Source organism: Zootoca vivipara, chromosome 2 (assembly GCF_963506605.1).
Source record: "Zootoca vivipara chromosome 2, rZooViv1.1, whole genome shotgun sequence".
Classification (NCBI taxonomy): domain Eukaryota; kingdom Metazoa; phylum Chordata; class Lepidosauria; order Squamata; family Lacertidae; genus Zootoca; species Zootoca vivipara.
In genome coordinates, this window is record NC_083277.1 from 16,302,137 (window position 1) to 16,317,532 (window position 15,396).

The 15,396-nt window shown below is 46.8% G+C and overlaps 1 protein-coding gene across 2 annotated transcripts; it reads right to left on the reverse strand.

Moving 5' to 3' along the window:
- Positions 1-646: 646 nt before the first annotated feature.
- On the reverse strand, positions 647-13,657 carry LOC118081073 (ice-structuring glycoprotein). 2 transcript variants are annotated; one of them, XM_060271213.1, is made up of 3 exons: positions 13,492-13,657; positions 3,193-3,244; positions 647-3,072 (listed from the first exon to the last, which is right to left on the reverse strand). In XM_060271213.1, exons 1-3 carry the CDS (start codon positions 13,565-13,567, stop codon positions 1,128-1,130), a joined length of 2,073 nt encoding a protein of 690 aa, XP_060127196.1. In that variant the 5' UTR covers positions 13,568-13,657; the 3' UTR covers positions 647-1,127. The 2 variants fall into 2 exon arrangements, with proteins under 2 accessions (XP_060127196.1, XP_034963122.2); XM_035107231.2 differs by having other exon boundaries at positions 647-3,244.
- Between the last annotated feature and the right edge of the window lie 1,739 nt (positions 13,658-15,396).

Here is a 15,396-nt window from a genome sequence, read left to right on the forward strand (position 1 = left end):
GTGAGATTTGAATCTGGGACATTCCTCCCCCCCCCCACCTACACATACCCTCCAACATTTCTCCAATGTAAATAGGGGTGTCATGTTGTTGTTGCTGCTGCTGCTGTTTTACTACTTATACCCCGCCCATCTGACTGGGTTCCTCTAGCCACTCTATAAAGGGCTGCCATCGGATGGCTTGGGGGTCAGATAACTCCACACCCTCCAACATTTCTCCAATGAAAACGGGGACATCCTATGGAATAGCGGGACATTCTGGGATCAAAGCAGAAACTGGGACGGCTTCTGTTAGCTTAGGACTGTCCCTGGAAAACAGGGGCACTTGGAGGGTCTGCGCACACACTTGTCAAAAGAACCTATGGTGTTGTCTCTCTCTTATTCTCCTCCCCATTTATTTCATCCTCTCTATCCTACCAGAGCTAGCAACAGTACCCCCAAATCCCAGTGGTGGTTGTTCTTGTCCAGGCATCCCCAAACTTCGGCCCTCCAGATGTTTTGGACTACAATTCCCATCTTCCCCGACCACTGGTCCTGTTAGCTAGGGATCATGGGAGTTGTAGGCCAAAACATCTGGAGGGACGAAGTTTGGGGATGCCTGTTCTTGTCCCTTGAACCTTGACTACAGATTCAGGCTCCACGCAAGTACTAGTAACCAAACAGGTTTATTAAGCAAGGTGATATACAGCTCTTGGGCAGTGCTCTTTATACAAGCCTGCAGCAGGTTCCTAGCTTAATGAAGATGGGGGGAAATCTGGAGGCTGGGCTGTACTTAAGGAAACAAAGCAGAGTTGATTCACCATGCCCAAGTACAGTTAGGGATAGATAAGTCTGCCCACTAAGATAAGGCAGCATTTCTGTTCACGCGCAGATTTGGGATGTGAGAATGAGGCAGGCTCCAATTCGAATGCAAACCAAATTGAATAGCTGCAGCATTAAATTGCCAAATGAAAAACAGGGTGTTTTTAAAAGCATATATTGTGCTTACTTTTTATACCTTGTTAATAATAAGAAATAGAGGTGATCTCAAGGAGAAATAGGAGGTTTGGGGGAATGAGACTCCCTACCAGCCTTCCCTTTTCGTTTTTCCTCATTCTCCAGAAAGGTGAGGACTGCTTGGCTGTGCCTGCTTAATCAAATCTCTCTTCTGAGTCTGGGACATCTGGGAGAGAAGGCTGTCTTGTCTGAGGAGGTTCAGGTATGGTTGGTTGGGCAGCAGAGGCTGACACTTCTGGCAGAGATGGGGAAGAAAGGTCTTCAGATCCAATGGGCTGGGGAGAGGCGGGGAATATTTGTAGGGATGGCTGGGGAGAAGTAGGCAGATAAGATCTCCTGTCAGCCGGCTTGGGATCCTCCAGAAGTTTCTTCAGGTCAGGAAACCAAGAAAAGAAGTCATCCGGTGAGGGAGCCTCGGACTTTTCTGGCGCGCTAGAAAACGCTTTCAGCAGGGGCCCCAAGATTTTGGGCAGGTCGGTAAACGAAAAGGAATCCTCGTCGACTGACTTCCCTCCTTCAGCTGCCTCCTCCTCTTCAGCGGCTCTCTTGGCAACCAGCCTAATGAAGTTAAGAGCGTCATCGTCACTTGACATCATGTCCTCCGCCTCTTCCTCTTCCAGCTGCTCAGCAGCTCTCTTGGCAATGAGGCTGATAAAGTTAAGGGCATCATCGAGGTCAGTTGGGTTTTCCCCTTCCAAAACGTTGATTTCCGCTCGCCTGTTCTCCTTTGGGGACGCTTCCACATTACTTGCTCCCTCCTCGTTGGCATCTTCTTTCATGGTGTCTTTTGGAGACTCGGTTGCGCCTACTTTGTCAAGTGAAACGGTCCCATCGTATTCCAGGGAGTCTTCATCATGGTCAGCCTCGTCATAATCCATTTTAGGCTCATTGGCATCAAGCTCATTTTTATCCAGGGTCTCCTCCTTCTCAAGGGCACCAGCCACCGATCGACTAGCCATGCCTGTTGCAGCAGTTGCAGGAGTTGCAGGAGTTGCAGGAGTAGCAGGAGTTGCAGGAGTTGCAGGAGTTGCAAGGAGTAGCAGGGTCTCCTCCTTCTCAAGGGCACCAGCCACCGATCGACTAGCCACGCCTGTTGCAGCAGTTGCAGGAGTTGCAGGAGTTGCAGGAGTAGCAGGAGTTGCAGGAGTTGCAGGAGTAGCAGGAGTTGCAGGAGTAGCAGGAGTTGCAGGAGTTGCAGGAGTTGCAGGAGTTGCAAGGAGTAGCAGGGTCTCCTCCTTCTCAAGGGCACCAGCCACCGATCGACTAGCCACGCCTGTTGCAGCAGTTGCACGAGTAGCAGGAGTAGCAGGAGTAGCAGGAGTTGCAGGAGTTGCAGGAGTTGCAAGGAGTAGCAGGGTCTCCTCCTTCTCAAGGGCACCAGCCACTGATCGACTAGCCACGCCTGTTGCAGCAGTTGCACGAGTAGCAGGAGTAGCAGGAGTTGCAGGAGTAGCAGGAGTAGCAGGAGTTGCAAGGAGTAGCAGGGTCTCCTCCTTCTCAAGGGCACCAGCCACCGATCGACTAGCCACGCCTGTTGCAGCAGTTGCACGAGTAGCAGGAGTAGCAGGAGTTGCAGGAGTTGCAGGAGTAGCAGGAGTTGCAAGGAGTAGCAGGGTCTCCTCCTTCTCAAGGGCACCAGCCACCGATCGACTAGCCACGCCTGTTGCAGCAGTTGCACGAGTAGCAGGAGTAGCAGGAGTTGCAGGAGTTGCAGGAGTAGCAGGAGTTGCAAGGAGTAGCAGGGTCTCCTCCTTCTCAAGGGCACCAGCCACCGATCGACTAGCCACGCCTGTTGCAGCAGTTGCACGAGTAGCAGGAGTTGCAGGAGTTGCAGGAGTAGCAGGAGTTGCAAGGAGTAGCAGGGTCTCCTCCTTCTCAAGGGCACCAGCCACTGATCGACTAGCCACGCCTGTTGCAGCAGTTGCACGAGTAGCAGGAGTAGCAGGAGTTGCAGGAGTAGCAGGAGTAGCAGGAGTTGCAAGGAGTAGCAGGGTCTCCTCCTTCTCAAGGGCACCAGCCACCGATCGACTAGCCACGCCTGTTGCAGCAGTTGCACGAGTAGCAGGAGTAGCAGGAGTTGCAGGAGTTGCAGGAGTAGCAGGAGTTGCAAGGAGTAGCAGGGTCTCCTCCTTCTCAAGGGCACCAGCCACCGATCGACTAGCCACGCCTGTTGCAGCAGTTGCACGAGTAGCAGGAGTAGCAGGAGTTGCAGGAGTTGCAGGAGTTCTTCCAATACTCATGCATGTCATACCTGGGAAGGGACCACAAAGGGGAGAGGTTGTGAAACGGTGGGCCTATAAACTGAGACACCCATGCCACATGCCCAAGCCCAATTTGTACATTATGGAGGTTTTTATGAGGAAACACCATTAGCCAAAGAACAAACAAGTAGTATACTCCCAAGAGATCTGCTCTGTACCACGTCATTTCTCTGAATATTTTCCTCTTGCTACACCTCAGGTGTTGCTCCTGTTGATGCCTCAGGCAGCAGCCCACACACAGATGACTCCCAAGTGATTGATAGTTTAGGTTCAGGCCTCACCCTATTTGTATGGCAAAGGATAGCTGACAATGTTTCCTTATCCATCTATCTTCATATCACTCCTATGGATCAGGTGCTGTTCCCATTTAACTGGCTGGACCACATACCAAGTCAGGCCACTGGTCCATCTGACGTGTTCTGATATGGGGCTTTCGTGGTCCTACCTGGAGATGCTGAGGGATGAAGCTGGGACCGTCTGCATGCAAAGCAGATGTTCTACACTGAGCTATAGTCCTTCCAAAACAAAGGTAAAAGGACCCCTGACCGTTAAGTCCAGTCGCTGATGACTTTGGGGTTGCGCTCATCTCGCTCTATAGGTCGAGGGAGCCGGCGTTTGTCCACAGACAGCTTCCGGGTCATGGGGCCAGCATGACAAAGCCGCTTCTGGCGAACCAGAGCAGCACACAGAAACACCGTTTACCTTCCCGCCACAGCGGTACCTATTTATCTACTTGCACTTTGACGTGCTTTTGAACTGCTAGGTTGGCAGGAGCAGGGACTGAACAACGGGAGCTCACCCCGTTGTGGGGATTTGAACCGCCAACCTTCTGATCGGCAAGCCCTAGGCTCTGTGGTTTAGACCACAGCGCCACCCACGTCCCTTCCAAAACAAAACAGGTCTGCAAGTGTTACAGGGAACCAGGCAGAGGGCCTTCTCAGTAGTGGCGCCTGCCCTGTGGAATGTCCTCCCATCAGATGTCAAAGAGAAAAACAACTACCAGATTTTTGGAAGACATCTGATGGCAGCCCTGTTTAGGGAGGCTTTTAATGTTTAGTAGATTATTGTATTTAATAAATTATTATTATTATTATTATTATTATTATTATTATTATTATTATATCCCCATTCAGTAAATCTGTAGCAGAGCTGGATTTGAATTGTGCTGTATCTAAGTCCAAGCACAGTTATACTGTGCACGAGTCCTTCTCATTGGCTGATTTCTATATCCAGGAATATTTCGGGCTGTTTAGGAAAAGAAACGGGGTTAAAAAGAACTTCCCAGTATGCTAAATCAAGTTGCCATCGACATTGTTTCCTCTGAGTAACAGCACTGCATAATCCCAGTGAAGCGGCTCCACTTGTTCTCTGGCGGGAATCTTAAGTGTTTCGCAGGTAGAAAATCAACAGGTACAGTTACACCTCCTTGCCGGGAAAGCTACATCCGCTCAATATCTGCCTAAAATGTGGGTACTAAAGGCACAGGAGCGCTACTAGCAAAATCAGGCAGAAATTCAACCGGCTGAGAATTTCCCCATTACTCTCTCAATGGTGAAGTTGAAGCATTGGCCTGGCCCAAAGAGATTAAACACACAGAAGCCCTACCCGAAAATCAAGGTGACACCTGACTTATCTTTAAATGGTAAATGAGTTGTTTATTTAAATATTTTACGTAGCACACTTTCCTAATAATACCACACCATATAAAACTACAGTACAATAATAACAAAACCATCAATAAATACTGGTTGGTAATATAAAAGACCTGACTGAACAACACCATTTGTTGTTTATTAAAGCTTTTTTTATTATTATTCGTAGCTTTATAACAGAAGACGAAACACACCCACCCACGAAACAGAACAAACCAAAACCCACAACTAAGAAATAGCATAATACTGTATAAACGAGGTTCTTTGCATTAAGATAGGTCTGCCGTACGTCTGGGTTCTCCCAGACACATATGCGATTTTCACTGAATTGGCAAAAATGCCCGGGGAAACCCGGACGTATGGAAAGTAGAGCAGTATACTTTTAAGAGCCATCTAAACAGAGGCAAAAACAATTCCTCTCCTGGCAAGGGAATATGCAGGGCATGAGAGCTTGCCTCAGTAAAGGCTCAGTCCCCTCGTATAGGCCAACCAAACCTCTTATTTATTCAGGTCTTAATAGAAGGAAGCACAGCCATCAATAATTTTAATTGTGTGTCTCAGGTACAAAACGATCCAGCTCCGCCCTGAAACCAATTAAATTGTTTGTCACCTTCAGCACACATTTGCTGGAATGCAGAATTCATAGCTGAGGGATGAAAGCTGCTATTGCTTCATATACGTAGAAGGAATGGGGGGACCTGGGGTCCTCCAGGTGTGGTTAGACTCCAACTCCCATCAGCCCCAGAGCCAGCATGGCCAATGGTTAGCGATGATGAGAGTTTACTTTATTTGTCCACTGAAAATTTTCAATGAAATATAAATACAGTGGAACCTCGGTTTATGAACACCTCGGTTTACGAATTTTCGGTTTACGAATGCCGTGGACCCATCTGGAACAGATTAATTCACTTTTCATTACTCTCAATGGGAAAGTTCGCTTCAGTTTATGAACGCTTCAGTATATGAACAGACTTCCGGAACCAATTACACCCATGCTTCGGGTTAAGTACGCTTCAGGTTGAGTACTCCGTGGACCCGTCTGGAACGGATTAATCCACTTTCCATTACTTTCAATGGGAAAGTTCGCTTCAGTTTATGAACGCTTCAGTTTAAGTACTCCGTAGACCGTCTGTAACAGATTAATCCACTTTCCATTACTTTCAATGGGAAAGTTCGCTTCAGTTTATGAACGCTTCAGTTTATGAATAGACTTCCGGAACCAATTGTGTTCATAAACCGAGGTACCACTGTATATAACTTTTTAAAGGGATGATGAGGGTTTGAGAGCAACAGCACCTAGAGCAGGCATCCCCAAACTTCGGCCCTCCAGATGTTTTGGACTACAATTCCCATCTTCCCTGACCACTGGTCCTGTTAGCTAGGGATCATGGGAGTTGTAGGCCAAAACATCTGGAGGGCCGCAGTTTGGGGATGCCTGACCTAGAGGAACACGGGTTCCCTGCCCCTGAACTACAACATGCAAGAAAATAACACGATTCAGGTTGCTTTTTTAATATTTAAAGAAAACTTCCCATTTTTTAATTCTTTTAAAAGATAATTTTGAAATGCTTGTTGAATGAATTTATAGCCCCTCTTCCCTCACAAAGGAGCCCAAGGCAGAAAACAGATAGTCAAGGAACCTAAATCCTGCCTTGCATAATACAGCCTTATCATCCAAGCAAAAATTAGCATATATTGAACCAGGTTGGAAGGGTTTAGGGAGCATGTGAGAATCAAGTTGCCCCAGAGTCCCCTCTGCAATCACGATAGATTGATCAGCCTGCTTCAAGTCTCCACAAAAAAATGCATTTTTAAAGATGTAATCAAAATTGTATGTTGATACATATTTATTCCCAATACATGCATTTTTAAACGTATTTTTATCCTGAACTACACATTTCAATGCCTTCCCATGCATTGCTTGTCCTGAGAACAGGAGTTCTGCAGCTCTGCAGAAGCCAACTCCACACAGTGTGGAATGACCAGCACTCTGCGATGTCATCCGAAAACGTCCCCTCCAATCCCTGGGGCCATTTTGAACTTTAAAGTACCTAGATCACTTTGGAGAGAGCCCAACCCAGGCCTATATGTGAATCAAAGGTTACTCTGCTTAAACTAAGCTTTAATGTGCATCCCCCTACCTCTCAACATTGGGGACAGGGTGCCTTAAGGACAGCCCTCATTGGGCAAGAGATTCCTGCTTTGCAGGGGTTGGACTAGATGACCCCTGTGGTCCCTTCCAACTGTACAATTCTAGGTCTAGGTCTGTGCCTTTCCCACAAATGTCCTAAGGCGATGAGTTAGATCATCATTGGGGAACACTACTGCTCGTCTTCCATGGACCAGAAACAACAACTCATGAAATAGGCTCAACTTTTTGGAACTCCTTCCCGTTGAGAAATCAGGCCGGTGCCGTCCCTGCTAAGTTTCAGGCCTGGCTAAGTTAAACAGACTTTGTTTTAGGAGGCCTCTGCACTACGGACATTGTTCTAATGTTTTCTGTTTTCTGATGTTTTAAATTTTGTATCTTGTATGCTTTGTGGGGTTTTTTTTGTAAGGGGTATAGCTTTCTTAAATAAATACAGTAGTACGGTACCTCAGGTTAAGAACTTAATTCATTCCGGAGGTCCATTCTTAACCTGAAACTGTTCTTAACCTGAGGTACCACTTTAGCTAATGGGGCCTCCCGCTCAAGCCGCCGCGCAATTTCTGTTCTCATCCTGAAGCAAAGTTCTTAACCCGAGGTACTATTTCTGGGTTAGCAGAGTCTGTAACCTGAAGCATCTGTAACCTGAAGTGGCTGTAACCCGAGATACCACTATACATCAGTGGGCTGTTGGACACACACTCTGCACACGCTTGGCAAGCCCTCACCGTGATCAACCCCCACTGTGGAAGGACGTGTGGATCCAGACTTGGCCTCCACAGTCACTTACGGACTTGCTGTTAAAACCGCGCTTATGGAAAACAATCTTACTTGGCTACGAGTGATCGCCAAAGAAGAAGACACTCTCTGCAACAAGGGTTGTCGTATTCTTGTTTGCCGTTTGTCATTGTCATGTTCCTTTCTTAAGAAAATAATTTTAAAAAAAAAATCCTTTGGGGGGGGGAATGATGAATAAGTGAATAAATTGGTGGAGATTTCTTCTTATGCTTTGAAAGGAAGCATTTTTAACAAAAGCATGACGAGGAGAGGCAAGGCTGAGCTACTATTCATTTGCTAGCAGGCTTGCTTGTCATTTCAGGCGTGAGCGCAGTTCACCCTGTGGCTGAGGGCTGTGATGTGAGCTTTCTTCTGACATTGCAAATCAGCCAGAAATAATGCCATCCAATGCAGGCACTCCTAAATCCCCATCAACTTCAAAGGAAAAGCTGCATATACATTCTTCGTTCTTTTAGCAAAGTTGGTTTTTTATTTGGCTGGATTCTGTCTTAATCTAGTTAGAAATTGTTGTTGTTTAGTCGCTTAGTCGTGTCCGACTCTTCGTGACCCCATGGACCAGAGCACACCAGGCACTCCTGTCTTCCACTGCCTCCCGCAGTTTGGTCAGACTCATGTTGGTAGCTTCGAGGACACTGTCCAACCATCTCGTCCTCTGTCGTCCCCTTCTCCTTGTGCCCTCCATCTTTCCCAACATCAGGGTCTTTTCCAGGGAGTCTCTTCTCTTCTCATGAGGTGGCCAAAGTATTGGAGCCTCAGCTTCACTGTCCTTCCAGTGAGCACTCAGGGCTGATTTCCTTCAGAATGGATAGGTTTGATCTTCTTGCAGACCATGGGACTCTCAAGTTCGGAAAGCCCCTCAGGTCGGAAGTTAGAAATTATGACCAATCATTTTAACATGTGATGGCTTAGCAAAGCAGGTTGATTTTTATATATGGATTATGGGTTGTACCCAACATTAGCCATACTCAAGAGTAGACCCGTTGAAATTATTGCGTGTGGCCCACTTAATTTCAGTAAGGTTAATCTGGGTGGAATTTATTCAGATGCTTTGTGAAAGGGTCACACACACATAAAATCTCCATCTGAAATACTAGGCTGGTAAAGGTGATGGTCGTGGACCCAGAATGTTTCATATCAGAATTGCCACAAGACAGAAGAGTGGGAAGGCTGGGTGAATGCCTTGCCAACCTGTCGTCTCTCATCCAGGAGGACTGTCCCCCTCAAACACATCACTGTTTAAATTAAAATTAAGGGCTCCTGGTCATAACAACAGAAGAAGAAACTGAACTGAGTTCAGTAAAAGCATGGACCAAAGCTTACTTGGAATGCGTCAGAACTAGGGAGGCAGAAGCATTTCATTCTTCAGGAATCTTGATGTGAATGAACTTGATCTGCAACTCCCAGGCTAATGTGAACACTGGAGCACAGACACGATTTGGACTTTTCTGTATTTTGCAGCACAGTTCTAGGCTTTTGGAATTGCGTACAGTGGTACCTCGGGTTAAGTACTTAATTGGTTCCGGGGTGCCATTCGTACCCTGAAAAGTACTTAATCCGAGTGGCAATAGCGTGCATGCGCGAACCACCAATAGAGCGCTTCTGCGCATGCGTGAACCGTGCAGATCGCTTCTGTGCATACTCGCGTGGCGGAACCTGGAAGTAAACACTTCCGGATCCGCGGAGTACTTAAACTGAAAGTACTCAAGCCGAAGCATACTTGAACCGAGGTATGACTGTACAAGCTGAGGAAATGCTTTCAAAAATACAGTGGAGCCTCGGTTCTCGAACGTAATCCGTTCCGTAAGACCGTTCGACTTCCAAAACGTTTGAAAATCAAGGCTCGATGGGCGGTCGGCAAAATCCATTGGGGGGAAAAATGGAAAAACATGCAGCGGAAGCCGTTCTACTTCTGAGGCGTGTTTGAAAATGGAAGCAATTATTTCCAGGTTTACGGCATTTGGGTTCCAAATCATTCAGCTTCCGAGATGCTTGAAAACCGAGGTTCCACTGTAGATATTTAAAATTCAATTTTTCAGACACACTAGATTAATGCAAAAAAGGGAACGGGTCCAAATGGACTAATGAATGAACACATCCCCAACTGACAACAGACAGGAAACAGAATGGTCTGTTGATCCCTATTGAGTTTTTGTGAGTTTCCCATAAGCATCTGCTTGGTCACTGTGAGAACAGGATGCTGGCCTGACTTAGCTCTTATCCTTGATCACAACATAGGCTGAATGCCAGCGTCTGAGCATCCCACAGTGTTGGTTGAATGGCAGCACTCATGCACCAAATTGTAGTGCTTGTAAAAACCCATAGTGAATGGTTCTTGAAGGGGGATTTGATAGCGTTTGAACATGGGATACTAACATCTTGGCAGGCATTAGACTCGTTAAATGTCTTCAGCTTGGCCACTCTCTTTCAAACTCACCAGCTTCAAAGGGGTAATTATGGGTTAGAATTAGAGATGGATGATCCCTTGGGCACACTCGAGAAGCAATCTAGTTTCACCAGTCTAACAAACTCGGCTAGTACTTCTCCGCCTCCTTGGGGACAGGAGCTCTGCAGGCCCAGAGCCATGCATGATATGCCAACGCAGACACAGGCAGATATAGCCCCACAGCACTGGCCACATGATGCAGTTTCTTTGCTGAAGCTAAGAAGGTTCGGGTTGGGACAATACCTGAGTCGGAGACTACTTGGGACTTCTTTATGTACCCTCCAACATGTCTCTAACAAAAATCAGGATGCATGTCTTTTGATACGGTGCTCTTGTGGGAGCCAGCACCACCTCATCCCTATAATAATAATGTTATTATTTATACCCTGCCTACCTGTCAGGAATGCTTTGGTGGTGTTTCCTGCTTGGCCCTTGTGGTCTCTTCCAACTCTATGATTCTATGATTCTATCTGGCTGGGTTTCCCCAGCCACTCTGGGCAGCTCCCAGCAGAACAGTAAAAACACAATAAAACATCAAACATGAAAAAATCTTTCCTAAACAGGGCTGCCTTCAGATGTCTTCTAAAAGTCAGATAGTTGCTTATTTCCTTGACATCTGAAGGGAGCGTGTTCCACAAGGAGGGCGCCACTACCGAAAAGGACACACCGGGATCAAATTAGAAGTCAGGATGGCTTCTGTAATTCCATGAATGCCCTGAGCAAATGGGGACAATTTGAGGGTATGGGTGCCATGGGAAAATGATATAAATAAGCAATGGCAGCCATGTGGACCAGCTGATTTGACAACAGCAAACAGGAAGCAGACAGCGGCCAAGGAGGTTTGGCACCTGCCCACTTCCTCCTTGGGAGAGATGCTTCCTGGTTGCTCAGCAGACTCTAGAAGGTCTCTGTCTGAGATCTTCTGAATTCCACTCCCCCCCACAATCAACCTCAGGGGGAACCTTTTCCACAGCACTTCCTAGAAATGTAGAGTTGGAAGGTACCATGAGGGTCATTTAGTCCAACTATATACAACATTCTTTACAATCGGTATCAGCTCATCTCTAGATTCGGAGAAGTCTTGGGCAAGATGTACTAGGTGGGCCCATTTTAATATTGCCTGTTTTTCCTTTCCTGCTCCCACTGGGAACGAGAGGCTGGTGCTCGGTTTCCTCTTTCTTGTCACTCCTTGCATGCGAGGAGCAGGTAGGTGAAGAGGCATCGAAGAGGAGCACATCCAAGAGACTTCGGGAGTTGGCAGCAGGCCCTGTGCAGGGACGTGGGCGCTGCCAAATGCCCAATAATACCGATGCTTGATGTGATCACTGTTTACAATTCTTACAAATTTAATTCTTACGACAACCTTCTAGGTTAGGTTGAGGGATGCTGTCCAAAGCTATCCAGTGAGCATCATAATTGAACTTGGATATTAACCTCCCCTCCCTCTCTGTCCAGATGGAAGCAGAAACCGCACAGATGCAGCGACTGGCCAAAGATCACTCAGTGAGCCTCATGGCCGAGTGGAGATTTGAACCCTGGTCTTCCAGGTCTGGTGCTCTAACCGCTACACCACACAACTGCATGACCTAGATGAAGTCAAGTACTTCTACCCCTTACTGATTTCCATCTAAAGGTTAATAACCATGTGTTTATCGGTCTTTCCCATTTACATTGTTAAAATCCTTTTTCATCTGGATAGCTTTGGATGAGTTACTTAGATCTATTTCACACAATGGGTGCTTAAAAATAAAACATTTCTCTAACAAACAGGTATGCTGATTGCTTGCCCGGCCTTATGAAATATTGGCTACAATTCCTTCAGCATCTCTCTAAACTTGGGGCCTAAGCCGTGGCTCTCAGAGATGCTGCTGAACTACAATTCCCCTCACCCCTGACCAGGCTGGCTGGAGCTGATGGGAATTGGAAGTCCAAAAATATTTAGGGGGCACAGTTTAGACCCACCCCCTTGCTCTCAATTTGCAGGCAGTGGGGAATGAAGAACAGTATCAGCGTTTAGGTCAACTTAGCATTCCGTCAAGCATCCTAACCTGCCTGGACACAAAACCATTTTCCCCCTAACATAGTTCTTAATAATAATAATAATAATAATAATAATAATAATAATAATAATTTATTTATACCCCACCCATCTGGCTGGGTTTCCCCAGCCACTCTGGGCGGCTTCCAGCAGAAAAATAAAACACAGTAATCTATTAAACATTAAAAGCCTCCCTGAACAGGGCTGCCTTCAGATGTCTTCTAAAAGTCTGGTAGTTGTTTTCCTCTTTGACATCTGGTGGGAGGGCATTCCACAGGGCAGGCACCACCACCGAGAAGGCCCTCTGGAAACCTTAAGCATTGTGGTTTCCTGTCATATATTTCAAACCTGCTCCTAGAGTAGCTCCTAGACCCCAACAGGCTCCATTTTTTTCAGCCCAATCAAAGTAAATCTTACTTCTTTCCAGAAGAGAAAGCCGTTGCAGGGGCCGACTTTCATAATATGGCACTCTGAGCAAGGACATTTGCCTCTCTGCCCCACCCCCCAAAAATAATTCTTCTTTTCACAATAATTCATTTGGGTACAGTTGCTTTTTATGGACATTCTCAGTAGATACCTATATAAATATGGGATGATGATGATGATGATGTACCCCCTCCATTCAGTGCCTTGTATGGGGGAAATTTCTGCACTGCCCAAAATCCACCACTGGCCATTGTTACAGTATTGAGGGGCTGGTGGCAGGAGGAACCGCGGAACTGCTGAACACTGTTTCCTTGTGACATTTCTGGCTGTTGCAACACCTTTTGCGTGACATAAAGGGCCTTTTTCTCCCCCATCCCTCCCCAAACCTGGCTGGATCCCACACCATCCTGGGAAGCAAAACAGACCGGAGGAACAGCCTTTGTTGCTGGGAGCTAAAAGCAGTCAGAAAGCGGCTCGACATCCTCCCATAATCTGTTACAGCAAAACCAAGAAAGGGTCTTGTGGCTCCTTAAAGACTAACAGCACGATCCTAACCATGTCTACTCAGAAGGAAGTACTACTGAATCTGAGGTAAGTGGAGCTAAAATCACAGCCCATTAGACTTCACAAGCTCCTACACACTGCGGTGAATGTGCTAATGTTTAAGGAGCCACAAAACTCTTCATAGTCCTGTTTTATTATATTTCTCCCCCCCCCACACACAAGTTACCTACCTTGAAGAAGAAAAGCCACTGCCAAGACAAAGGCAGATTTCACCCCCAGGGGCATCCTGCCCAAACTGAGCTTCATCCTTTCTGTTTTGGCAAAGTTCAGGACCCTGCTTCGTAAGTCAGGACAGGCTCCACGCAGAGAAAATTGCTCCAGACGCTCTCTCAAAAGTGGGGGTGCTGCTTATATCCTTGCTAATGGGATGAAGGGCTGGGTTTCCCAGACTGCCAGGGCGTGGTGTGTTGCTATCACCTGCAAGGAAGCGCCTTTCCTGGTGTTTCAACAGAGCAGACGCAATGTTTGGAGAGCATCCTCATACCGGGAATTTGGCAAGAGGCGACAGGAATGACGAAAGGAGCCCGGCCGATGGAATTGTTTGGAAATGGAATTATTGTGGAACAGTAGCATGCATTGGGGAGAAGATTAAGGAGAGCTCAGCCGTGTCGAGCCCAGCATCCTGTTCTCAAGGTGGCCACCATAAGTCTACAAGCAGAGGAGGATTTAGGGGAGCCCGACCAGTTTGGTCACTGGGGTGCCACAACTATTATGGAGAATGGAAGACAAGAGGCGAGGGGGGACCCAAATTTTGCTATCCCACAGGGCGCCACTGAAATTTGAGACGGAGTTCTCTCCACTTGTGGTTCTCAGCAACTGGCTTTGAGAGGCATACTGCTTCATACAGTGGAGGGAGAACATAGGCATCATGGCTATTGGCCATCGATAGTTTTAGCCTTCACTGATGCCCAGGATATCGATATTTATTCTTGTCATCTCATTTTTGACCACATCCAGCTTACCTCTATTCATGGTTCTTACATTCCAGGTTCCTATGCAATATTTTTCTTTACAGCATCGGACTTTCCTTTCACTTCCAGGCATATCCGCAACTGAGTGTCCTTTCGGCTTTGGCCCAGCCGCTTCATCAGCTCTGAATCTACTTGTACTTGTCCTCCGCTCTTCCTCAGTAGCATGTTGGACGCCTTCCGACCTGAGGGGCTCATCTTCCAGCGTCATAACTTTTATATGCCTGTTGTCTTTCTCCATGGAGTTTTCTTGGCAGGGATACTGGAGTGGCTTGCCAGTTCCTTCTCCAGGTGGATCACGTTTAGTCAAAACTCTCCACTATGACCTGTCCATCTTGGGTGGCCCTGCATGGCATAGCTCATAGCTTCTCTGAGTTATTCAAGCCCCTTCGCCACGACAAGGCATTGATCCATGAAGGGGCCTTAGAAAGCACTGCTAATAACAAGGCCAGTGGAAGTGATGATATTCCAGCTGAACTATTTAAAATTTTAAAAGATGGTGCTGTTAAGGTGCTACACCCAATATGCCAGCAAGTTTGGAAAACTCAGCAATGGCCAGAGGATTGGAGAAGATCAGTCTACATCCCAATTCCAAAGAAGGGCAGTGCCAAAGAATGCTCCAACTACCGCACAATTGCGCTCATTTCACACGCTAGCAAGGTTATGCTTAAAATTCTACAAGGCAGGCTTAGGCAGTATGTGGACCGAGAACTCCCAGAAGTGCAAGCTGGATTTCGAAAGGGCAGAGGAACCAGAGACCAAATAGCAAACATGCGCTGGATTATGGAGAAAGCTAGAGAGTTCCAGAAAAACGTCTACTTCTGCTTCATTGACTATGCAAAAGCCTTTGACTGTGTCGACCGCAGCAAACTATGGCAAGTTCTTAAAGAAATGGGAGTGCCTGATCACCTCATCTGTCTCCTGAGAAATCTCTATGTGGGACAAGAAGCTACAGTTAGAACTGGATATGGAATAACTGATTGGTTCAAAATTGGGAAAGGAGTACGACAAGGTTGTATATTGTCTCCCTGCTTATTTAACTTATATGCAGAATTCATCATGCGAAAGGCTGGACTAGATGAATCCCAAGCAGGAATTAAGATTGCC